We start from the raw sequence: 27,660 nt of genomic DNA on the forward strand, positions 1-27,660 counted from the left end.
AAGGAAAAAGTTAAATTAAAAATTTCACCTTTTTGGGGTTCAAAGTTAATTGATTTCTTTGGCAAACCTTGACAGATGATGTTTTATTTTCAAATTAGGTATAGAGCTAGAAAGTAAGAAGTATTGGACTAAATTAAGGTCAGGCTTTTTATTCGACACTCTTGAGCATACGTAAAACTTATACCTAATGTTTCATTTTAAAGCGTTTTATAAAGCATAGCATTAGCAGTTTTATGGTACCTTCTTTTTTTATTACTTGAAGTTTACAGTTATGATATTTTGTTTACTTGATATTTTGTATATCATTTTACAACATTCTTTTTAATAATCGAACTGCAACGAAAAATGCGGCAAAAAACCTTGGATTGCATTTGTGAGAGGAATAGAGACACATAATAAAAACAAGGCTGCAGCTGCACTTGCACGATCCTATATCACGACAAAACTGTCAATCGACATTTAATCAATACAATAATTTGGTAGGTATAGTAAGCATACGATATTATAGTACTATTCTTAAGTGCTAAAGTATTTTATCCTAAAGAACTACGTTTCGGTGTAAATATTATTTATGTATTTGAGTTAAGCATGTACATAAAAAGTCAATGAACTCTGTTTAAGATAACTTTATTTTAAAGCATTTACAGTCAAAAACAAATCATTGACTTACAAAATAAGAAAAATGAGAAATTTTCCGCCAACAAGTAAAGAAGACCATATTTTTTTTTATCTAGAAATAATAATAAATCAGTCATACATATTAGTATTGTTCTTCACACAACAATGGTGTTTCAACTACTCATTGTTTACGTTTCATGGTAAAAATTCACATAAATGATGTTTTTGTCAGCATGTTCACAATGTTTCCCCTAATCTTGTTGATTTGCAAACAATAAAATTACTACGGTAATCTTCGCATGGTTAATTTTAAATTAAAATCATAAAAGACTGTATATTTGCGACTACCTATGTGTATGTACCTACGTTTGTGTGTGGTTGTTTATAAAAATACGAGTCTCTCCTGAAATGGCCTTTTGTTTTTCATATTTTGAGCAAGTTGTACACATGTTAAATTCAATATATTGACATGTATTTCATATGTCTCACGTCATAATGATGTTCAGAAGTATGAGTAAGAGATTGATGAAGTACCTACAGTTGTCAAAAAAGTGGTCCAACAGCCTAAGGGTGATTTTATTTGAATGCTCTGAAACCACAAGGTTAATATACCCCATACTCCTTATGTAAAGAAATGGTTTAACAGTTTTGACATTGTTGATCATTTGCGATTAAATCTCACAGAACAGATGTTCTTCTTCTTTCGTGTCCATAACTTTACTTTATTTGTAACTTAAACAACACTGCAACACAGAACTAACACATCAATCTACCAACCCTCCACAAATATCCTGAACCACAGATTACTAACCTCGCCCATTCCTTGAAGCACTCGCAGTATGAACAGCCACGTAGCGCCCCCAGCCTTCACAACCACAGGTGTGAGCAGAGTAAATATCGCCGTACTTAATAGACCGATGCCTAAGGTCCATTTCCCTCCGTACCGTTCGGCTAAGTATCCTCCAGGGACGTGGGTAATAGCATACCCGTAGTAAAATCCGCTGAGAATCAACCCTTGAGTAGATTCTGACCAATCGAAGATCGCGTACTGGAATAAAAAAGATGTTTAGGATTAATGTTGAGGTTTTGAGATTATGAGTGGCCTGTGGAAGGATTATAAATATATTTAATGGGTTAATTTAATTTATTCGTGAAATCTGTATTAACTTTTTATAATAAAGTGTAAATTAAAAATCTTCAAGTACAGACTTAATTCGAGTATCTAAAGGTAGTCTATCTAGTAGTTATTCATCATTTGTTTTTTCAACGTTCATGTTTTACATTGTAATAAAGTCAGTAAAAATCAGTCCAAAATAACAAAAACTCTGTGAATGATTTAATATTTTCTCGCTATGCTCATAATGTCCCTGTATTTCATTTCATGAAAATGGTTATATTAAATTAATTAATATCATTTGAACAATGAAGCTCAAAGCAATTATTTGGTGCAGCACTCGAATCAAGGTGATTGGTTTATTATTGACGTGTACTTTGATATAAAATCGACACAACTGGAAATATAAACCCATGGGAAAATAGCTGTCATTGTATTATTTCAATGTATATGCATACTTTATGTTGCTATGTGTGATAAGTATGATATTTTTCCACGACTATGTACTTGTAAATTAATAGGACAATTAACCTACATATTTTTCAACGCCCAATATAATTTATGTCCAATCTGGGAATCAAACAATGTTGCTTGAAGTAGAAATTTAAATCGGATTGGACTTCATTTGGTCCGGCCTCATTGATTACCATTGAATAAAATGTAGTCTAGCCATCAACTAAATAAGCATTTTAAAAATATTGTTCATTCAAAGAAGTAAAAATAATGATTGAATGCACTACAAAGTAAAACATTGCATGCCTTATCCCATTATTTGCAGAATTGCTTACAGATAAAATACACTTTATTCCCATTCGTGAGTGTTTTAATAACAATGATAATAAGTAAAGCCGATGGATTAAATACCTCTTCTAGTACAACGTGTATCTAGTTCAAACTGGTATGCTAGTTGCGCAATAGTTTAGAACTAATGATAACACAAAGCTAGGAAAGTTGCGCCATTAAATCATAGAGAATGAAAACTGAAATGAAACTATTTTACGTGTTTATGATTTAAGTCAGAAGTTGTTGATTACAGAGTAGATAAAACAAGTTTTTCTAAACCATATTTTTTTAGTTATTTATGGATTTTGTATTACACCTATAATAACAATGGTATGCGTACCTATACAATGAGAAAAACATGGCGACAAAACACTTGTTCTTTGTATTTTCTTTACAAAAGAATTTCAAAGAAAATACAATGAAATGGACGAGTGTTGTATTTTTACTTTATTATTTCTGTATAAGCATTTTTTTCGAGCTTTCCTTGTACCATAGCAATCTTTTGGACCTTTTCACATTACAAAAATTATTACTAAACACTTTAAAGAAAAAAAAAAAGAAATCATGGACGTTTATCATTTCTATCAGCGTGATAATTATTTTAAAAAAAAATAATATTTCAGCTCGTATATTAAATAGTTTTAAGCAAAGAATGACAATCAAAAATAGACTTACCGGTCTAGAACTGACAGTTCCATTTGTAATGAACTCGCTTTCATCAGGACAAGCGTTAGGGTCATAATGTTGTTCCTCGTTCTTTGTGTTGTTCACCATCTGAGTGACAGCGAGATTTAGGCAGACCCGCATGGTATACGCGTTGCAAACCGCCAGTAGTCCCATGATGCCAAGGACATACCGCTGAGGAATTAGGAACACTGAGCGGACAAAACAATCTCATGTAGTTAATATTTGTTTTTAACATAAGTATGAAAGAGTAGTACAGTAGGTTTCATTAAGGGGTGTTCAAATAGTGTATGGATTGGCTTCGCAGGTGCCACGGTTTTAGAGTCCTTTCAATTTCAATGAAATTGTACACAATTACAAATAATTTACGGCACATTTATTAAATGTAGAACTTTGAGTGATTTCTATTTAAATTAAAGATTGAATGCCAACAGATTTTTTTAATCCAGAAAGTGTATTCAACATTCCCCCTGTCGATAATTACGTTCCAACCCAGAAACCCGGACAAAGCATACAAGGGAATCAATAGAGTAAAAGAATACCAGGCATTGTAGGTGAATCCAATAAATTCCACATGCTACGGGCGAGCTACTCGCTGCTATTTCCCCAGACTCCCCACAACTTGCGCCTACTTCGTAAGTATATTGTACAAAGTGTTATAGAGCAGGATTATTGTGTTGAATACTAAACGGTTCGTCTTGAAAAAATTTCAACTAGCAGGAAAGTGTTATTATTTTTTTACTGTTGACATGTTGCATTTATTGCAATAAGCATTCTGACAATTTATCATCATACTTTTTACTTAAAAACTGCTCAGTTGGTAATTTATTTAACAGTTTATGAACACAGTTACACAGAAGAATAAAAATAGAAAAAAAAAATGTACAAAGGCATAGTTTGTTTCTAAAAAAATTTCTTCCAGCAGGCCCGTTATGGGAGAGTTAGGATAAAAAATCATTTTAATCGATTTATCAGTTGCCAGTGACAGTTATATGAATTTGTATAAAAAATACCTTTTCAGTTATTGGTTGTACCTTTCATAACTTAGTACCTACCAAGACATTTTAAAAATAATAGACACTAAAGACCATAAAAATATTATTGCATTATAACTTACGTCTTGAAATTGTATGACGCCATCTTGGTAACATCGCAAATTATTTCTTCCTCTCCAGTTCTATTTTATTACCTGAAAACAAGGAAAAAACAATTGAAAATACTTTATAGAAAACTCGGAATATATTTGTAGTGTTTATAAAATATTTCTAAGAAGTATATGAGATGTTCATATGTTCTTGATTTAAATCATCCTTGCTGATAAAATGATAAGGTTAAGAACACGTGAATCATATTTTACTCTAACATCTTATTATCTATTTTTGTTTGCTAAATAAAAAAAAATACATTGATGGATAAGAGTAATGGAAGTTGGGAGCAAGATATATGATTACCCAATATAACGGAGCATGACTTTCAAGTATGAATTTTCAGTAATTTCATGTATTTTATTAGTCGTTTTCTTGCTTGTCAAATAAACCTTATAGAATAGTTCTGTCAAGAATATTGGTTGTTTCACCTTTAGTTCTTTTACAATCCAATAAACATTCAGGACATTTTTTTCCATAAATATTTTAATGTTTTTCCATCCAGTCATTGAAAGTCATTGAAATTGATTGCTGATGAATATAACTTTGTTTTGAACTAATCATAAATCTGGCACGAGTTAGATAATCATAAATTCTCTTGTCTCCTTTGTTCGTAGTTATTACCTATTTTATATATTTTTAAATGTGACTCGGTAACAAAATGCTATTGAAATAAACAACTTCCTCTGCATTTCAAAACGACTATTTTAATTTTAAAAACGTATTTTGTTTCTTAATTTAATTAGCTACGCTTTCACAATCCTGCGCATTTAATTATTTTAACTGAGTCATATTTATTTTAAATATAATAATAAGCTTAATGTGTCATAAAATCAATTATGGTTGTGCAGTTAGTTATTTTTTAACTTACTAACATGTTTATGAATTTTCTTATAAAAATAAAATACAAGAACTACAAACTGTATAAAATAGGGGTCCACCGATATCGGGAAAATGGTCTCAGCTGCCGGTGGTTAAGCCTCAAATCAGGTAATATAATTATCCTTGTAAACTATTTTGGGTCTATATCAAAATAGTCCAAAAATCCAACTTATTTGCAATATCTAGCCTGTAGGTAAGTGTCAATCATGTAATCAAAACATGTTGGTTTCATCCACCTTCAAAAATCTTTGTCCATTGTCGAAATGTCAAACTTTCATTATCAGGCATTACTTATATTTTGTATGCATTATCTACAATAGAAAGGTAAAATCTACCAACATTTTTCCTCGTAGAATGGGGTCAGCTTCTAATCTAAGTGAGTATGTTTGTACTTATATCAATATTTTACATGGAGTGGTTTTCCATTGACATTTCACCTTCACAATGCCAACTATTCAACTGAAAAGTACTGAAAGGTAGCTTTCTCGTATTACAGTACGTTTCTGATGTTTTCAAAAATGCATTGCGTTACCTTTGTGTTCGAAAACTGTACCTACTACAGACCTCAATAATGCATTTGGAAAATATAGCTTTCCAACAATGACATAATTTTTCTATCCAGTTCAGTAGTTTCGGAGCCTTTGGGGTGCAAACAAAGAGAACAATGTTTCTTCTTTCTTATTTAAGTATGGATAAATAAAAAAAAACATATCACCACCACCACTGAATTACTCAGCAATCGACAACCGTGAAGAAATAAAATAAATAAATTAAAATAACATTTCTTTGGTTATCACTCTTCACGTTCAAGAGGCAGTTGACCCATTTTCCATCACTCAATAACATGGAAAACAATTAATATTTATTTAGGCTACTTTATTGCGATAAACGATAAGTAACTTTTGCCTTAGGAATTAATGTCCAAGAGTTGTGTATCGTCACATTCTAACACCTCTATCGATATCATTACACCAGCACATCTTCATAACAAGTACATTTTGTTGTATTGCACCTAAAGCATATGGGTCAATTTCAGACACTTAGATTTCTTTTACAGGGTCAAGCAATGGAGAAATGGGAAATATAATATAAGATAATCATGAAATTGGATTAAACTGTCGGAAAAATGTTGTATTAAAAATCCTTGAACACTTAAAAGCAAGTTCGCATCAACATAAAAATATATGAGGTAGAATTCCTTAAGCCATCCATCATCATCACGGATGCTAAACATGGACAATTTATCTTTAACATAACAATGATAGAAGCATTAGTTCAACTATTTGTTATACATAAGTACATACGCGAGTCAATATTTAACGCTAATAATCTATATCAATAACACTTTTATTTTGCATGTCAATAAAGGTAGCTAATTCTCGAAAAAACCGTGAGTAAATAATTAGTTTAGCATATACATTTATTTTTGTAACTATTAGAAGTGCAGAAGTAAGCAGAAGGGTATTTTGCTCGTTTCAGTCACTCAAACGTCTCCAGAAGTTCCTGCCTTTTTCGACAAAAATTAATCTCGCTCAGTCGCTTCTTCTCCCTCTTTTAGATTATGCTGATGTCTGTTTCCTTGATGCGACTGAGGAACTTCTTAACAAACTCGAGCGTCTGCAGAATCTGTGCATCCGCTTCATTTTTGGCCTCCGGAAATACGACCATGTGTCTGAATTCCGAAGCCAGCTGAAGTGGCTGCCAATTCGGCAGCGTCGAGATGCTCATATTCTGTCTTTTCTCTTCTCTCTTCTTCACAATCCCAACGCTTCAAATTATCTTAAGGAACGCTTTGAGTTCCTTGTTCCTAGAGGCAAACCCTGTCGCTCCTCTTCATCTCTTCTACTCCGTTTCCCTCCTCATACTTCGAGTCGTTATGATGGATCCTTCACTGTTCGCGCTGTGAGGCTTTGGAACGCTCTGCCTCACAGTATACGTGACAGCATATCGTTGGATGTCTTCAAGAGACGAATTAGGGAACATTTCCTGTCAACATGACCTTATTTGTATGTATGTATTTATTTATTATATTTTATGTTTTATTTATAGGTATATATTTTATGTTATGTAGTTTTATCTTTGTTTTGTTTAATGTTGTGCACTTTTAATTTTCTCTTCCCTATCGCATCTCTCTATCGCTCTAAGGTTTGCTGTTAGAGAACCCAGTTCTGGGTTAAGCTCGCCTTTGTACATGTCTTCTCTGTGTTGTGTGTATTTTTTATATGTTTTTGTGTACAATAAAGAATAATAATAATAATAAGTACATTCAGTACAAAAGACACCCGGATAAAACCTTTTGCCTGCCTTATTAAATAGGCTATCTTACAAAAAGAATATTTCTTTTAAACGGGCCAATGGTTTACTGAAATTATCGAGTTCTAACAAACAATTTCTTCATCTTTAGAATATTAGTACCTATATGCCTTAGAACTATTGAAAATTACTTACGTCTAAAGACCAAACATACTTTTGTCTAACTAATGCGATTTTCATTCACATTTGCTTAGTTCTCGAACAAAAACATCTCCGCAAAGGTAAGAAAAAAAAAACTTTTCGGAAAATCATGAAGAAGATATGTAAACCGGATCCGATCTGCGTCATACAAACTCAGTCTTACAGAAGCCTGGATTCACACGATCGCGTCTAATCTCGTATTCTCAACGAGTGACCAGACGACAGTGCACAAATCTCCACTCAATAACTCCATAGGGTCGCCTACTTTCATCCAATATTTCGTATTTGGCACTCGATACTGTAAACAGAACACGTATTTCCTTCCACTCTCTTTAATAGTTTGTCCATGTTATCGATTTATCGGTTGAATAACGAATTATGTTTTTGTTTTTTACCTCTTACGTGATTTTGCATCATCTAGGTCAGGCAAGTACCAATGCAACTTTTCTAAGTTTGTATGTACTTTCTAAGTATATCTTAGACACCAATGGCTAAGTTTCGGATGGCACGTTAAACTGTAGGTCCCGGCTGTCATTGAACATCCTTGGTAGTCGTTACGGGTAGTCAGAAGCCGGTAAGTCTGACACCAGTCTAACCAAAAGGGTCGCCCGGGTAACTGGATTGAGGGGGTCAGATAGGGCAGTCACTCCTTGTAAAGCACTTGTACTCAGCTACATCCGGTTAGACTGGAAGCCGACCCCAACATAGTTGGGAAAAAGGCTCGGAGGATGATGACGTGATTTTGCATCACAATGCAATCATGTCAGTTTCAAATACGTTTCTAAGAAGCTGTAATTTATAAAAGTTATATGACAAGTACCATTTGTCTGGTCGGCTACTTAATATAGTGTATGCAATACGATAGTTATCTGTGTCATTCTATTTTGAGATTTGTTTAAAGGAGCGCAAGGTTTACTTAGTGATTTCTAATAGTTTTATCGGTCAGTAGCTGCACTATCAATGCCTTTAATCTGGGCTAAGAACAATATTAGCGGGCTTGTTATTATCTATCTGGTTTACCGTCTTATGAAATGAAAGCTCTTAAGAACGTTGGTTTATTGAGAATAATCAAAGTATCATACTCTTATTATATCCTTTATACGCTGGGAAGAACCTTCAGCTGTCACGTGATTTAACATAACATTTAATATTCTGTTATTGTGAAGATCTCGAGGAATACAAGAATTATCCTCATGAATATTGTTGCAATTTTATTTCCACGTAGGTATATAGCCTACTTTGTCATACTTAAGTTACAATTGTTTATGTCCCATTGATACGTTTACAACTGAATGTTTAAGTCCTAAAAATACCATCAGGCTCAGCAGATTTAGTTTTCTCAATGTTTCAATGTCCATCTTTCACTTGGGTAGGTACTTATTTATTCACTTGGATCTTTAATACATTCAGCTTTACAATATGGTTCTAGAGGTACTGTTTACTCTTACAATATCGTAACGGTACAGTAATATACATATATGTTTTGACATTTACTTATTCACGATCCCCTTTCCTTAGCTAAGTCAACTTCAAAGTGCCTTAGGCAAGGATACCCTAACGACATTAGTCATTTAGAGGGATAGTTAACATGATCGACGACGCGAAACTATTTATACGCGTGTATGTGTTTTAGTACCACGAAGTTTATATACCTATGATGCTTGTTGGTTTTTGATAGTATTCTAGAAAAATTCAAACTTTGAATAAGAAATTCGAAATTAGAAAAAAAATAAAAAGAAGTGTGTTTTGCATTTTGGTTGGATTACCTACATAATGTTGATCCGTTTGCATAATACTTTTATTAATTGATTCTCTTCATAGATAATATAATGCAATTATTGTTTTTTATTTGTTTACTTCTATTGTTTAGGAACTTTGGTAATAATTTTTTCCTTTCAAACTCGATTTTATTAAGTAATCACAAGTTGAAATTTCTTTCTGTAAACAAAGAGTACTTAAACATATTATTGAAATGAACTGTTTATTTTACTCATATTAATACATAATTGTTTTGCTTCTTTTTGAGATTCAAATAAATACATAACCAGCATATAATGACAATTTCCACATAGGGTTTTAGTCAAATGGTCAACCCTCTCTAAGATCAGTCTTCAACCTAAGCATTGCTTTTTGCAGCAGAATACCCAACCCAGACCTTGTTCCTCCACCAGCAACAGAGTATCGCCTAATCCAGTACTTCTTACAGATTTTCCAACAAAATCAGAAGAAGAATATTTTGCTGTTACTTCCATTCCATTAGATTACGTTTACAAACATAAGGCAGGGAGGAAGCGTTAAGGAAATTACGCCTTACAACACAATGTTTCGCGTGAATTTAACTAATGGTAATTAATAGACTCGCATTTAATAAGCTCACCCCTCTGACAGAACGCCATCATGGTTGTACAGAACCAGTAGGTCAACATACCCGAATCTGTCAAATTTTACCAATCGAATGTCAACCTTCCACTGTTGTTATAAGGTTGAAAATCTATTGAAGAAATTTGACAGATTGAGGCAAGTCTGTACAATGAAGATGTAGGATTTTAGCTATGAATATGTATACGTTATATCGTTTTATTTCTATAGAACAAATGACTATTTTATCCTAATCTTACAGCCTGTATAATTTTTGCAAACGATAATGCTCTTAAGCATTAGCATTTTAAGTATTTTTTTCTTAATCTACGTTTGTGACTTACTTTGACGTCTAAATCAAAAGTGCACTAATGACATAATGTAATGAGATATTGTAGGATTAAAAATAAAAAGTTAAGTATACTACGGCATAAAATGCGATAGTGGTATGTTTGTAGCAATTTGGGATAATTTTAAATTCATAACATAATGAAAAGGTTTCAATGACGGTGGGTCGTCATGGATTGTAGAGCTGTGGAATGTTATCCAACCTTTTTTGTCTAAATTACCTACAAGTCAAATAATGAACTTGTAATACTACCTACATAGTCATCTCAAAATTTAAATAAAAAAAAACCTACCTGACATAGTATTTCCCATTATTTCCTGAACACAATTCTCACGAAACCAGTTATGTTTATCTGATACGAATTATATAAATAATTGTCCTCACTTCATTCCAATTGACTGACGCAAACTGGATTTGTCCGGATTGCTGTTTTTGTAACTTTACTTTCAATTTCATGACACACTCGCAAAAGTCGGCTGGTGATGCAAAAACTGATAATGCTAAGTGTGCTGATACATTTAATATTGGTACAAAGTAATGCACCGCGTTTTTTTGCGTACCAATTTGCTAAATTAGGTAATAAACATTGCCCTTCTTTTGCTCTCCTGTGAAGCACTCTATGCACGTTAAGTGTCAATCATACACTGTAAATAATCATGACTGTCAAGACTAGGCTAGACTAGACTATGAAATTATAAACTAAGTACGTTATAAACTGAGAATTATATTTACTTTAACCATTAATTAAAAATTACTACGTTTGCAAATCTAATGATAGCTGCTCTAAGCAAACACAGCATCTTAGATTTTCCTTTTTGTACACGAATAAAGTAAAAACACGTTTCATTCCAAATGTGACGTATTTGAATTACCAAAGCCTTTGTAATTTTTGCCTGCAACTGCAATTTTTATTTACACACGTCATAAATAACTTTTACTAAGCAATCCACTTTCAAGGTCAAAAAAACTTTGTTTATAAATATGGCGTGATCACACAAGGTCAAATATATAAACTAGTTTTACGAAATGCATGAACATTTCTAAAAAAAAAAGGCAAAACGAAACTTGATCAATCTCTCAGTGATGGAAAATATTTTCGATTTAACACTCCAGTGGTTCCCCGATTCTGATATAACGAAACAGTTTTGACGTAACTTCGAACATACGACATATCAAATACGCAAAAAATACACTATTCAACAGTCTAGTGGGCATTTTCTCTCCCACAAATAGTTTCTATATAAATCTCCTAAATGTCACATAGATGCAATGTCAGCAAATGTACGTATTTTGTGTCCATTCCATCAATATAAGAATATGTGTTTATTTGGCGCGGTGAAACCGTGTCCTGAACTATTGAATACTTCTTTTGACATGTAACTATATCCCGGGAACTATCTATCCATGTCCTTTACTACGATGACATGGCTGATGACATTAACATTTTAAAGAGAGGCTAAGAAGGGACCGAGGCATCGGGTAGTTCGAAAAAGATACCGCGGCCCTGGTAAATAAAAGGCCTATGACGGAACACGACGATTTTTAGTCAGTAAGAGTCTGACACTCCCTCACCGCTGCTAACCCACAGCGGGTCATTTGATGATTTTTGACGCCGGAAAAAAAAAAGCTAAGAAGGGAGGTTTTTAAGTAGGTTAACAGCGGGTAAAAGCTCATGTTTATATTAAGTAAATGTTTATACGCAATCATTTCTAATAGCTCTACTACATTGTGTTAATTTATGCATTAAACTCGCGGTTTGCTGCATAGAAGGTCGCGGCCTAAATGCACCTTAATTTATTTTTGACACAGTCTAATACTTGACTAAGTATGCCGAGTGTGACATATGTCCTTGTTGCTATGAAACGATGTGTTAATTACTTACTCATTTAATCAGTTCCAAACAATAAATTAATAGCAGATATTATCTGATGCTGCAAATTAATGTGTATGTCCTAGTTATACGAATTAATTTAGAAGTAGAAAAAATAGAACAGAGAATGTTGGCACGACCTAACTTTCCTTCTCTGTATGAGAGAGGTATGTGCTCTGCAGAGGAACAATAAAATAGGCTGATGATGATGATCCAACTTAAATAAGATCAAAATAAAGAAGAAACAAAATTAAATCAGTGCCTATACCAAGGCGAATTCCCTGGTTTTCAATAGGTCAGAAGTCTTAACTAATACAATCAAACTTATTAAAGGCGAATGGCAGGCTTGTATGGGACTTTCGTACCGCTAACAAAATTTCGTGTTTTGGGATATTTTTTGTTTTAATTGATGGGTAATATGATAGACAAGTCCTTTGTAAATTCTTAGATTTTTAGAACTTGGGAAGTAAAAGTTATGACCAGTTTTGTTTTTTAAGGTTATGTACTACAGTGTACCCATGTAGGTTGTTTTACCTAGGTACATAAACATATTAAACATTGTTATGGTAATAAAATAAACGTTCTACCTAACTTGTCTCTTAATCAACAGCAAAAAACTGAACAGAGACTGAAAAATTTTCGTTACCTGTCAATAAAATAATTGCCAATACAAAAAAAATATTGATGGTGAAAATAATTTATTTGATTAAATTGTTAATTATTAAGAGAGTAATTATTAAAATTACTGCAATAATTATTTATTTTAAGGTATAATATGTAATTGGTTAATAATATTTACTATTATTTCTATTTTGAATAATTATATTTATCATTTCGAGCCTCGAATTACTTGAATCTTTTATTTGGTATAATTAATTAATCCGGAGTTCTAAAAATACTACACTAACATGAAAATAAATGGCTTAGTAGCCTTAATAATTGGTATAAATTCTATAACTGAACAACAAAAAAAATATGCGGTACGAAATCTGCCGTTCGCCTTTTAATGGCCAACATTAATGGCCAAGCTAAACAACAACTTAATCATTAACGTATCAAATTGTCGTTGATACTACACATTAATACGTCTTACATGTGTTAATAATGTCATTGACATGTCAAAGCAGTTAAGATCGCCACCCGGCCCTAAAGACAAGGTAACTGTCACTATCATATTTTGACCCTAAAATTAATCACAATAAGTTAGTGAATTTATCAGTCCAAGGTCAATATCGTCAGAGACCACAAGGTTTCTTCGTTGCTCAATCGTAACATTCATGGTCCAGCACTTGCACTTATAATAACCATAATTACAAGCTTGAGCATGAATTCCAAACAATGATTACAGTCGATCAAGGACTTTATTATCATTTGTTTGGGTTGATATTGGAATGGAAGTGCTGTGGTTGAAAGTCTTGTTTAAATGTTATAGTGACGGAATGCATTTGGTAATTCTGCATTTTTTTTAGATAACAGTAATATTGTAAACGTTAGGATAGATTTTAAGAACATAAAAACTACTCAACGGAATTTCATGAAGCCAAACATAAAACGGATTCAGTCAACAGCCCATACGAGTTAACATTTATCTAGGCTGCTTTATTCCGAGAAGTACCTAGTACTTTCAGGACGCAGGTAAGACCGCGTGCAACACCAAGTCTCAGACAATGACACCACTATGACACGAAACAATGTGTCATTTACTTAAATTAGATTTTAACAATTATAGATTATTAGAGAATTATAGATTAGTTTCAGTTTCAGTAGATCATGTTGACATGATCTATAACGATTACTCATTGCGTAGATATAGTTGAAGGATAATAATATAATCAACGTCTTACTCTCGAAGCAATATTTCAAAGCAACTTATTGCTAAACCGTTTGTAGGTGTACCTATTAGCAATCAGTTAGCATTCTTCATCGCCCTTGCTGAGGGCATATTGTGCAAAGACCGACGCATCCATTGTTGTACCGTCTTAAGAAATGCTTAGATAATTAGCTTATGTCAATAGAAAGATGTATAAAATACAAATTGTTGCTACAAAATTTTATGTTTCGCCCAATAATTAAAACCACCTATAAGATGCAAAAAATCATCGGTAGGTCTTCAAGTATTACAAACCTGTAAAATCACAAGCAACCAAAACTTCCAATCTTTAACATTCCACTCAGTTCATTGTTATTAAAAATAAAGTTATTTACATAATTTCAACCAAGCGGAGAATTTTCGTGCGGCATGGCAGTAATTAGGTACCTATACCATGAGAATCTGACATTATAAGGCTCTGTGATAAAGCCGAATCGTGTGACCGCGCCTAAGCTATGAAAGGACTGACAAAATCTGTCATTTGTTAAGTAAACCCTATAGTTATCTTAAATGGTTTTATTATATGCCTAAATACCACTGTGGTTATGATAATTTGATTAGTCTTGGAGGCTAGGAACAGGCAGCAATGTTATAAAATGATAACACCTTTGATACATGTCTCAACGTGTCTCTTATCAATTGACATTACCTCCAACAAGGAGAATTTATTGCTATTTTAAGAACATTTTGCTCTTTTCGTTCTAGGCACGATTAAAAATGCTGGCAAGAGGCACCAGATATATTTATTTACAAAAGGGATAGAGCATCAATATGACCAAAAGGTAACCTTCGTGGACGCATTGTTTTCCGTAAGCAATAAACCAAAATCAATAAACATCCTTATAGACTGTTTCGGCCAATAACTTGAAAAGAATGCAATGCCAACAAGCTATCTAAAGTAAACGATTTAAGCTATTTTCGCCATTGATCAGGAACAAGGTAAAAATTGTCTCCAGTCTTCTAAAAAATCTTCTTATTATGTCACTACTTTATTTGATGCACGAGTACCAATTACATATTATTTATATACACACTGTAGGTTCTAATGGTAAACCATTGAGAATGTTACCAAAACTAAGTAATCCTAAGTAAATGAAGAAAACACTCGTTTCTCATTATATCTCCAACGCTCAAAACCTGTTTACATTCTGGGACCTAATTATTGACCAGTACATAGTAATAGTACCAGTCAACGGAATGAACCTAACATTCAATGAATGTACCTAAGAGTAGTGCCAACATTTTAAGCAGTACAGAAGTTGATTTCATCATTTCTTAACTAAGTTACGTTAAACCATGGATACTAAAGACCTTGGTTATTGGGTAAATAAATATTTGCACTTAACACAGGTGTTGTAAAAATATGTTAACTTTAACTTTTAGTAAGCAGTATTTGTTTTTTATAAATTGTTATGATGTTTTTCGATTATATTGAAATTCTTTTGTGGGTTTTAAAATTATTCCCTGGCGCGTTCACACGTAGCATCGACTGAGGCAGAGTTTTGAGGAAGTATATGATAGCTGGTATGATACTTTATAATCTGCAAACCCTTACTACCTAAACTCTACCTAAGTCACACTGCAAACTAGACAGTTGTTCGACAGTTGATCTCATGGTTGGTAAAATTATTCTTTTAAGAAAATCTTGAATACATTCAAAGTTTTTAGTCAGCCTAATACCCGCAAAATTAAAGCTGAATTCTACGATTAAAAAGTATGTGGTACTTTTCATATTTTGTAGTGAGTTTCGTGCAATATTATTTGCAGACCCTTTGAAAAATATGAAAGCAGTTCAAGGTGTCATTCTTCAACGGTAAACAACAACTTCTACCGACGAAATCAATCTAAGAGCCATTTAGCTACCTTATTTACTATTATGTAAGTCCAAGGTCAAGAGTATTGACCGACCCACAAACCTTACAGCATGGTACGACCGTGATCATGTTGCAATGCAGTTTTTTGCCAAAACACCTATAATTATACTCTATAGGCACTAATAGTATAAATAGGTAAAGTTGTAGTATTGTAGAATCTGAAGGCTGTATTCGTTTAGGTAATTTTATTTGTATTTTTTACAAATAGAAAGCCACATTATCCACAGTCGCTTTTTGTAAAACACTGATAGTTAGTTGCATCCGTGTAGACAGGAAACCGACCCTAACATACTTACTTAGTTGGTAAAAAGCTCGGCAGATGATGAGAGCCACATTATTTGTGACTGTTTTTTATTTACCCGAATATGGGAAGTGGTTCCCACGGAATATGAATGAAACCACATGAAACAGCCAGTTATCAATACACCTTGTAATTATTAGTTAGCATCAACATCTTGTATCTTTCCGTGCACGCGACGTTTTGCATATAATAGTGACGTTACATGTCTATTTGCATTTGCATTTACATTCATGATTTTCTCACGTTTTACTATTAGTTTAGCACGTTGGGATAAACTGACGGTTTTGATTGGTCTTCACTAATTAGGGCTATGAACGAAAATAATATTCTTTGAGCTATTTCGTCAGTCACGACACTATTAACTGCTGCTAATCACTACATTGTTATCAACCTATTTCGTGGTACTGCTGCTACACAAAGTTTAATTTTCTTCCAAGGAAGATACAGGTTTGCTGGTGCGCTTTACAGGCAAGGTTATAGCGATATTATTTTGAATTTCTTGAAGGTGTTTCCTCGAATAACAATTGAAAATGAAGTTTACGTTTATTGTATTGCGGAATAGAACAAAGTTAAGTGTAAATACCTAAGTAGGAACCGATATTATTATAGGTAGTCTTAACTACTTTTTCTCTTGAGTTTATTATCGAAATGAATTCAGTTTTAAATCGATTGATATAGTGTACCGGATAAATTGATCTTTGCACTCTACATTCACTTAAATTAACATACTGGCCATTCTTTAAAAGTCAAAGTTCTAAAACTATTGATTGAGTATCGATAAATATTTTGATAATGTTATATAATTACCCTTAGCTAGGTTTTATAGCTCATTCTATTTGACCTTGGCTTAAAATGCAAACTGACTGATTTAAATGTCTATTTCCAAGTTTATTTCGAAAGATCCGCTTGTATCTAGACTTCGAAGATTTATAAAACTAAAATGTGTTTAAGTATTATGATTTAAAATTGATTACCTATTTAGTTCAGCTACGTATAACTTAGAAATTGCTCTTATGAACTACTACAGCTCCCAACCCTGAATTTCAAAATAATAACTAGGTATAGAAAAATCATCAATATCTTGATGTGTCCATGAAAACCTAAGATTTTCCTCTTGACGGCAAAAATAAAGGCCAGTGATGTCATTGAATGGCGCTTCCTATTTTGTAAGGAAAGTCATATTGTTAACTTTATCGTCAACGGGAAATTATCACTCATTCATAAAGTATTGTATTTGAAAAAGAACTGAAATATTGGCAGTTATTTTTATAGTGTAGGTAGAAACTTAGATTTATGCTTTGTTTGCAAGTCTGTTTATGTACCTACATTGTCGTTTACATAAATGTAAAATTATTTTTCTAATTTCCATTTAATATATTTTTTTATCATTCAGTTTAATCATATTTACATTTTAATTTAAAAAAAATTGAGTACAAGTAAGTTGCAAGCGGATTATTTGTAACCTGTAAAAGTAGCTAATCGTCAGAAGGGGTCTTCGAAACTATCGTTTGATTTATTTTTCTTAACGTGAAAGTGTAAATTTACTTTCATATCTTAAATACATAATTTTAGCGTAATATGAATGTAGCGATTAAGATAAAAATAGGAGAAAAGCTATTTATTTTATTTATTTTCCTCATTTAGAGGTAGTTTTTGTGAGATGAACTTCGTACACAAATGATAAAATGCACGTGTGACTCACTCATCCGTTTACTCTTATGGAGATGATAATCTATTCATATGAAGTATACATATTTTGACAATAGTGACAGATATCAAGATACAGACGATATTGGTTATCAGATACCTACGGTTATCCAACTGTATCTATTGTTATGATAAGTAAATCATGGAGGAAAATGTATCTTTTTATATCTTAGGTTAGTAACACTTTAAGATATGAATAATGTTAGTATGATTACGCAAAAGTATATGTCTTACCTACATTAAGATCAGTAAATGATAAATATTTATCTTGCACAAAAATATATGATTTTAGGTAACCTACTCAGAAAAATGCCTGGATGTTAATTAATGCACCCGCATATGTACCTACATTCGTCGCTATAACAACAGCTAGAGTATTCAAACCATGCATCTATTTAACCTGTATAAATATCGGTCAGCTTTGTGAGAAAATACCTGCCATAAAAAACCGGCCAAATGAGAGTCGGACTTACGAAGGGTTCCGTACCATTATTTATAAAACCGCATCTACCTGTTGCCGTTATCGAGGGTCCCGTTTTTTACCCTTTGGGTACGGAACCCTACAAATGGAAATAATTTTATGAATCCATATAAATAAATGAAAAATTCAATGGTTAAAAAGTTGGGTGAAGTATTGAAAATTATGTATCAAAGATATTTTACAGTTATATAAAAAATTACGTTCAACATCAATTAAAAATAAAAAGCCAGTAATTTAAGGAGACGCCACCATATTTTGGCAACATCTGTCATATTTCGCAAAAGCGGTTGCACTTGACCTCATCCGGGTGCCAATTTGCAGTCCGAAGCCAAATCAATCAGCAATAGCATCTTTATGATAATTAACCGGTTCTTAATCATTCATATTGCAATTTTTAATTGTTTTATAACTTAAAATTCAAAACTTACCTACGAATTTATAAGTGAGAAGTAATTTCTCACTTTGCAATATACATAGGTGAAGTGATTTCTTCAAATAGGTACGTAAATGAGCATATTGACTCCTTAAGAATTCTTTTATAGTGATCCAGGAGCAGTAAGCTATATTTAAAATATTTCCGATGCTCCCAAACTATGCTATTTGGAACCGTAGTAAACCGCTATTAACTCCAAAACGCGCTCCTTTTGAGCAATAAAAGTCAAGCTGTTCTTTATGCCTCCACCCGTGGCTCGAGGAAACTTTTTTCCGTACCCGGGTAAAAAGTAGCCAATGATCTTTCTGATACTCTTGACAAGCTGTATTACTTTTATAATTGTTTAGTACTTTTGATATAAAAGTGCCAATCACAGACACAGACAGAGTTATTTTTGCCTTTTATAACACTAGTAAAGATAGATATATGACTTCTGTACGATTTAAGCGACCTACGAATTATTAATCACCCGGTATATGGAAATTCGCTCACTATCTAACGCATGGCATTGAATACAAACATCAGAATTTATGAGTGTGAACTAATTTATTATAATTAGCTAACTCTTAGATATGATAAATATAAAGAGGATAATACTTTGATTGACTATTTTTTGAGGTTCTTTTTAATGCCTCTTGTTGAAATATTTCACTTTAGAAAAAGGAATAAGTAAACGAAAGAATTCCATTCATAGTATGATGGTAAATTGTTGGAAACAAAAGTAAATACAACCCATACATTTAATTATGTATAAAATACCTATGGTAAAGTGTGTATAGGTGTAAAAGACTTGACGTCATCTTTTCATATTTTAATATTTACTTTGAAATAAGAATAGTAAGGAAACCATTCATAATATATTGTTTTCAACCGAAAAATATCCGCAGAATACCATATAGAATTTTAGTTAGTATAAAGTGGAATATTAGTTGCCATATATTCTTCATTATTTTAATTTGTTTTCTACAAGTAATCTCGTTAGCACATGTACTAAACATTTTATTAAATATTCACAATATAGGTAATATCGTTTACATAAACATCGTTTAAAATCCACGTGTTATGACTTAAAGAAGCTTAATACATAAGTATGTAAGATAAACTACGTCATACCCTTTTTCAAAAATATAATCTATCAACAAAATGTTTCTTACGTGGTTTCATATCATTTTGACACAAAGCAAGTAAGTTCAGTGTCATGGTGACTTTGCAAACCATTGAGAGGGATAATCTCATTGTTAAGCTAAACCAGCTTAGCTAAGTGTATTTCTATCAGAAAAATCTATGCAGAAAAAAAAACAAAAAAGGTACAGTACTTCTGTAATAATAATAACTACTATATTATGTATATAGTTACATTGCCTCGACCAGATCACGGGACTACAGAATCCCGGATTTTTGGGAGGCGAACGTGGGGCCGAAGCCAACACGCTGAAGCCCTTTAATGAGACAACTTTAATGAAATGGTGACACAAAACCGGCGATTATCCTTTACTAATAAAGGATAACCATACATTTTAAAACTTGAAATAACTTTACTCCATGTTTATTAATATGGAAGATAGTATAGGGATTAAATTGAGAAAATATTAGAGAAGAAAACAATTACAGCGTAATCCTTCAACCACATCGTTAGTAGATTATCAACATCCCAAAAAGTATGTAATCGGCCACGAGTGAAGCAAGATACGGACCATGTTGTTCGACATTTAAATGTTGCTAAATGCCGCTATTTAATTACCAGCACTAGGCTTTACGGCTTATGGTTACCTACATACAACTACCAGGCCTTGTAAAGATAGAGGTTATCTATACTGCCTATGATTACCAAGTAATCGACGCTTAAGTGGATATTAACTACTCATTCATACTGAAAAATGGAACGGTGTCGACTTGCAATAGTACTCGATTGCAAATCGAATGCAATTTTTATTGGTTTTGATTTTTTAACGTACTTGTGTTAAGAGGGTAAACTTATATAGGTAAGTAGTGTCTGTTATGTTATCACCTGTAGGTTTTTTTTTAACACTTTTATATGAAGGGAGAAGGCTGTTCAGTGCTAATTCCTTTTGGTTATGGAAAACGGAACTACCCTATAAACTTAGGATCACGAATAGTTTCCTTTGTACATCGACACTATTCAAATGTTTTTCCACCTGCACCTAGTCTTGGTTTCCACCTGTGGTCGATGTCCTTCGGACAACTAACCAAAAATCCAGGGGTCTGGTGAACCTTTACTTTGCTATAAACATTTGATAGAGTGCAGCTATTTCAATTGCTTCAATAACGTAAACTTCAATTTCTCCTTTCTGACCCCATCACAAAAAATATTTGATCTATCAATCCTAGCACTACTTATCCACTTATCACAATTACAAATCAAATGTAAACACAGTTCATTATCAAGGTGAGACCACGACCCGGTCGGCCATCATGCGAGCTAGAATTTTCGTCATGAACCAATGGTTTTCCTCACTGAGTTTTCCTCTATTGTAAAGGTTTGTTGGCTGTGTACTTCCTGATGGCTTGTGTTAATAGTGACGAGAAACTTAATGAGTTCGTAAATGAGATGTGAAATGCTGACTGAGATTTATTTTGTTGTGTTTAAAATGTTGTAGTTAAATCTTATTTTATAGATTTGCTTTTGCTCATATTTTCTTATTTATGTACCTATTCATAGAAAACTACAACTACATTTAAGTATCCTGGATTTATTAGTTCGAAAATAACTTTAGGTTTCTTGATTTTGACAGTTTAATGAAAATTGCAGGTTTGGTAAACTTTTCTAACCGTGTAAATGAAAAAAGGACTAAACAGAACAATAATGTTCTTTGATTTTTCTTTTATTTACTAGTTAATTGTTTCACGTTTCAACACTACCCCAAAAATTACGTGAAACATTTTCGTTACAGCCAAACTGTGGCTTTACAAAAGTCAAAGGCAGAGAAAGGCGGGTTAATACCGCTAACCCTCAAAACCCCGGCCCAAAAGTAGATTAACAACTCGAGGTCAAATGAAAACTCGCGACACTAAAATCTTTGCCCCAACTTGAGGGTTAACCCTTTCTTAACAAACCCTAAAGCCTGACCTGAGACCCCAACCATTTTGTCGTTTAAGATTTAAATATTCTGCACCTAATATTGGAGTTACTTACCAACTTACTTTAGCTGCCTTTCTAACCTTCACACAAGAGAGAATTTATGTCAGTCATTTTTCTTTATGAAATATAGTACTTACTAGTAGCTTCTGCCAGCGGTTTCACCTACATCTCATTTGAAACTACTTTATGAATCCAGATAAACTAGACCGTAGTGTTCCTCAATAAATGGGCTATTTAGCACCGATATAATATGTATTTCAAATCAGACTAGTAGTTTCTGAGACAAACAAAGTTTCATATTGTTATTATAAATGTAGAAGTAGGTATAAATTATAACGTTATTGTATTTTTCAAAAATATTTTTTAAATTTATTTCACGCCTCCTTGCGCATGGACTTGGTTATTTAAGAAAGTATAATATAGTTATTAGTTAAATTAGTTAAAAAGTGATGAAATATATTATCGCATATTCCAAATGCAATATAGTAAAACTATGATTACCTACACGTCCATTTATAACAGCTAAGATGATTTTCAAAAAAAAAAAAACGTAATACATATTAGTCATAATTGCAGAACAATGAAGCTTAATATTGCTAAGCTTACCTTTATCATAATACGCATAATCATAGAACAAATAAAAGAAAATGCTATCATTATCTTTACATTCTTGTATTTATTTACTTAACACTCATCTTTCCTATCTTTTATGTTGTTAAGCCTGCTGACTTTTGCAGCAGAATCATAAAAGTGATTTTACATACATCAGTCTTGGTACATGAGCGTGTTGTTTTTATTTCTGGTTTCAATCTCATGATGAAATTCATAATTTGCCTTAGTTACCTTTTTCTATGTGTATTTTTTGATGCTTTGATAAAGTTTATAGTTAACAAAGGTGTAAGTAAATATTAATGAAGACGAAAATAGACGGTACGTGAACATGTTATGAAGGGATCCAGATTTAGTTTATTAACGACTAGCTTCTGCCCGCGACTTCGTACGCGGATCCTGTCCCTTATGCCAGCGACTACGGGGTCAGCAAAATCAAAGATCTGAATAGTCGCAATAGACGTGAACATAGGGATAAAAGTAGTGATTCTAATTAGTCCGCATTTAAGTTGTGTGTGGTAAAAATAATACGTAAAAAAACATTAAATAGATGACAAAGTCGTGGTGACTTAGTGGAATTCGTGGTGGTTTAGTGGGTAGAGAACCAATCTCTTAAGTATGAGCGTGCGTCTTTGATTCCAGGTCTGGCAAGTGCCTGCCAATGCAACTTTTCTAAGTTCGTATGTACTTTCTACGTATATTTTGGATACCAATGACCGTTATTTGGAGGGGATGTTAAGCTGTAGGTTCCGACTGTCATTGAACATTCCATTCTTGGCAGTCGTTATGGGTAGTCAGAAGCCAGTAAGTCTTACCAAGGGGTGTTGGGTTGAGCGGGTAACCGGGTTGTGGAGGTCAGATAGGCAGTCGCTCCTTGTAAAACACTGGTACTCAGTTGCATCGTGACTGGAAGTCGACCCTAACATAATTGGGACAAAGGCTCTTGAGATAATAACGACAATAATAATGAGATATAGGCACCGCAGGACATCTGAGGCTGATGACGGGGAGTAGCGACCCCGCGGGGCTATATATATTGAGTTCTCCAGGGAGTGTATACTGTCCCCCATCTCCGGCCGGTCAGAGTGAACCATGACGGGGGTAGGTCTCACGCCTCTGGCTTGGCTTGGCCGTCCAGAGTGGAGCCGTCGCTAGAGCAGGATTAGTAGCCTTGCTCGGAGGGTAGGTGCCTCATGGTAAGCACAGGGAGCGCGTAATCTGCGCGTTTAAAGTCCGCCGAGGTATCCTCACCCTTCAGCCGCTCATGTCCCTGTTGCCCTCTTGTTGCTATTCAGTGACTGGTTCCCGGGGGCCCAGTAAGTGAGGTGGCGAGTCTCCACCTGCCGTTTTTACATGTACCTAATACATTGTCATCCACTAACATCCCGTCACAATAGCCCAAGTAGTTTTCCTCCATAGTTAGCAATAGTTTAGCACAGAACCGCGGATTGTCTTTTTTTTTAACGACGTCCACCGGGGATTGTCCTTGGATTCATTTCTATAGTGTATAAAGGGATAATCGTCGGTTTTGTGTCACCATTTCATTAAAGTTGTCTCAAAAGGACTTCAGCGTGTTGGCTTCGGCCCCACGTTTGCCTCCCAAAAATTCGGAACTCTGTAGTCCCGAGGTCCGGAAGAGACATACAAAATAATAATGAGATATAACGCAACAAAGTTAGAGAGCGGGGGCTCGTGACGCCACGTCTAGGTATGTAAAATTTTTACTAAGCAGTGACTTAACACGAAATTCAAGCGTTGTTGTATCTTCGTTATTATTTGTTTGTGTGAGAGAGAAAAGAAAAATGCGTCAATAGAGAGTGCTTATCAGATTGAACCACTTTTGCTAAAACGTCATATCTTCATATGCTTCATACAGTCTAGCAGGGCTCCTGGAGTTCCACATCAGGTGTTTTACATCTTCAATTTTTATAAGTCATCAGAGAGTGCTTATCAAATTGAACAACTTTTGCTAAAACGTCATACCTCTATATGCTATAGTCTAGCTGGGCCCCTGGAGTTCCACATCAGATGTTTTAGATCTTCAATTTGTATAAGTCAATAGAAAGTGCTTATCAAATTGAACAACTTTTGCTAAAACGTCATACCTGTATATGGTACAGAGAAGCTGGGCTCTTGGGGTTCCACATCAGGTGTTCCAGATCTTAAAATTTATTATCTCAGCTGAAAATGCTCATCAAATGAAACAATTTTTGCCACGGCACCATATTTGTATCTCTTATAGTTTTATTGGTCTGTTGGAGTTCTGCATCAGGTCTTCAAGTTTCGAAGATAAATTATAGCCTATATGTTGACCAGGCTTAATACTGATACAACAAAGAAAAAATCATTGAAATCCGTTCAGTAGTTCGGAAGATTAGCGTGTACAAACAAACAGACATACAGACATACAGACATACAGACATACAGACAGAATTTTTTTTTTGGATTTGTGCTCCATTACTGTTTCTAAACCCCACCCAATTATTTTTTTTTTAATATATTCAATGTACAGACACAGTTTTTTTACAGATTTATTATATGTATAGAAGATGTAGGTATGTACTGGTATATGAAAGTCAGAACATAGTTGAGTTAAACATATGGGCTCTTGCCAAACTCAAATTACCAATATATATTTCAACCATTAATAATTATAAAAGTATTCAATAGATTGTTTCAAAAATATTTAATTTATTAAACGTACTAAATATCAAAATGTTAATGAATGCATACAGCTGATACAACAAGGTTAACATACGATTCTTTACATTCTCAATAACACCTTTCTTTATTTAATCTGTATAATATTAATTATATATATTCCATATAATAAATGTACAAATGGCCATATACGAATGTTACAATAGTAGGTAATTTGCGTACAAAGCGAATATTTTGATGACGTACATTTCGAAATTTTAATTTAATTAAACGAAGTAAAGCCGGAAATTTTGCAATTTTGAAATGCTCGTTTATATGTATTAATTATGCATGCATGTGCATTTGAATTTATTCTTAATGTATACGTTCTTTTGGTTAATTATTATATTTTTAAAGTCAGGTACAGTCTGAGTTATCTTACTTTACTTTTATTTTTTGTGATAAATGCTTTTTTTTTAATAAATTGCCCAGAGTGAAAGTAAACAATTATTTTCTTCACAATATTCTTAACCATAATAATTTGAGTTAGTTTATTCTTTATGACTTTTTAAATAATTATATCTATTTTGCTAACAGAATGGTCATGTCAAATATACTTCATATACACAACATAAAGTGTGTTGACTTATTGAAAAGCTATGAAAAAAATTACAGTAATTACTTAAATTGAATCGATTATATGTAGAGGTAAATAAAAAAAAATACTCACAGAAATCAGCTCAACAATCCAGTATTCCAATTTTGAATCAGATATTTCGTTTCCCATTCAATCGTAATATTTACTGAACACACGCACGTAATTTAAAGCAAGTTAAGTGACAGGCGAGCGATCGTGCGCCAGTTACTCGACTAGCGCGAGAATCGGCGCGAACGCAGCCTCGCTGTATCCCGCCATAGACTATGATAGTTGCTTGAGGGTGTCATGTAGGTAGAAAAGTGTATGTTTTATTTTTTTATTATTTTTTTATTTTTATATATTATTAATTTGGAGTTTAAGGCTGTGTTTATAGTGTACATAGTTGATTAAAAATAAATGAGATAGATAAAGGAAAATGATAGGTAGATGAGAATTTGCAGCCAGTCATAAGTGTAGAGGTAGATTATAGCATATTTGTTACATTTAAGAAATTTTAGTTACCTACCGAAAGTTATTATTTACATCAAGGTACACTTATGTCATAATTGACTTCCGATACAAAATATTTTTTAATTTAATTTAGAAAGTACCGAATGAGACAACAACATTTTGTAAATTAAATCTACACTCTAAAACTCATACCCATTTAATTTACAAAGGTACACACACAGGACTTAAAAATCAGTATCCCAACTTGAAAGAGATACAATTTAATATTTATATCGTTCATTACTGGAATTTGCAAAAGATATAATTTATATCATAGTCGCATCTGTAGAATAATCTTTGGTGCATTTAAATGTCCATTACCTTTATAATTATCTGTGCACGTGTTACTCCCGCATATTAATGCAGAACGCGATACAAAGTGTTCGAGTTATTTTACGAGACATATACTTTCGATTTTATGCTTCCTCGTTGAACAAGGGCGAGACAGAGATCGATTGTTCATAATACTGTTCCATTTTTAAAACTTCTTTTTTTTCTATGGAATTTTTTTAAATAATATTCTTTTGGGAAGGTCCTTTTTGCTGGGAGAATAGCACGATTATCGATAGAAGATGGAGCAAAGGGTCAAAATATTTTCTGTGACTGATGAAAATCAGAGGTAGCAGTCGCACTATGGCATAAACGTCAACCTTGGAAGATATTCAAGAAGACTTCATTATTCACTTCATTATTTGTGAGCAAAGGCACTAAACACATAGTGGCTTATAGTAATATTTATATTATTTACAGCCATAGATACAAATAATTTACGTTCTCCAATTTAATATAATAAGCAGTTACGAAGCTAACAATACTTTTTGCAAATAGTTTGGGCAAGGTCCATTGATATCAGATTAGTTTATCACGCTGCACCTACGCTGCGCAGTTTCATAGTCACGAATAGTTCAGTGATACCAAGGTTACCCCTATCTGACTGAAAAGGGTAATAAACTCTGCCAGAAATTTTATAGAAGAATGATTTATCAATAAACAGTACATACGTTTCAAATAGGTTCAAATCAAATTGCGAGCAGTTACGATATAACGTTTTCAGGTTAGGTTTTTAAATTCAGTAACTAAGTTAGATCTCCAATTTGGATGAGTGCATAATAGCTACTACATACTTACTTCTACCATATTGTCTGTGGCATTTAAAATGGTTAATTATTTATTTTGGAAATAATAACCTACTCAGAAAACGCTAGAAAGCTTATTTTTTTACCAAACAAACACACATTTGA

At 33.2% G+C, this 27,660-nt stretch overlaps 1 protein-coding gene across 2 annotated transcripts in view; it reads right to left on the bottom strand.

Moving 5' to 3' along the window:
* The window catches only part of LOC124632952 (putative inorganic phosphate cotransporter), a 38,559-nt gene extending 12,400 nt beyond the window's left edge, over nt 1-26,159 (bottom strand). Inside the window, exons 1-4 of one of the 2 annotated variants that reach the window (XM_047167983.1) lie at nt 26,003-26,159; nt 4,317-4,388; nt 3,191-3,390; nt 1,430-1,666 (exon numbers count right to left, since the gene is read on the bottom strand). In XM_047167983.1, the coding sequence (XP_047023939.1) occupies nt 1,430-1,666; nt 3,191-3,390; nt 4,317-4,350 (471 nt within the window). In that variant the 5' untranslated portion in view covers nt 4,351-4,388; nt 26,003-26,159. The remainder of the gene's footprint in view (nt 1-1,429; nt 1,667-3,190; nt 3,391-4,316; nt 4,389-26,002) is intronic. The other variant, XM_047167984.1, reaches the window with a different exon arrangement.
* Between the last annotated feature and the right edge of the window lie 1,501 nt (nt 26,160-27,660).

The sequence above is a fragment of the Helicoverpa zea genome, chromosome 9 (genome assembly GCF_022581195.2).
Source record: "Helicoverpa zea isolate HzStark_Cry1AcR chromosome 9, ilHelZeax1.1, whole genome shotgun sequence".
Lineage (NCBI taxonomy): Eukaryota > Metazoa > Arthropoda > Insecta > Lepidoptera > Noctuidae > Helicoverpa > Helicoverpa zea.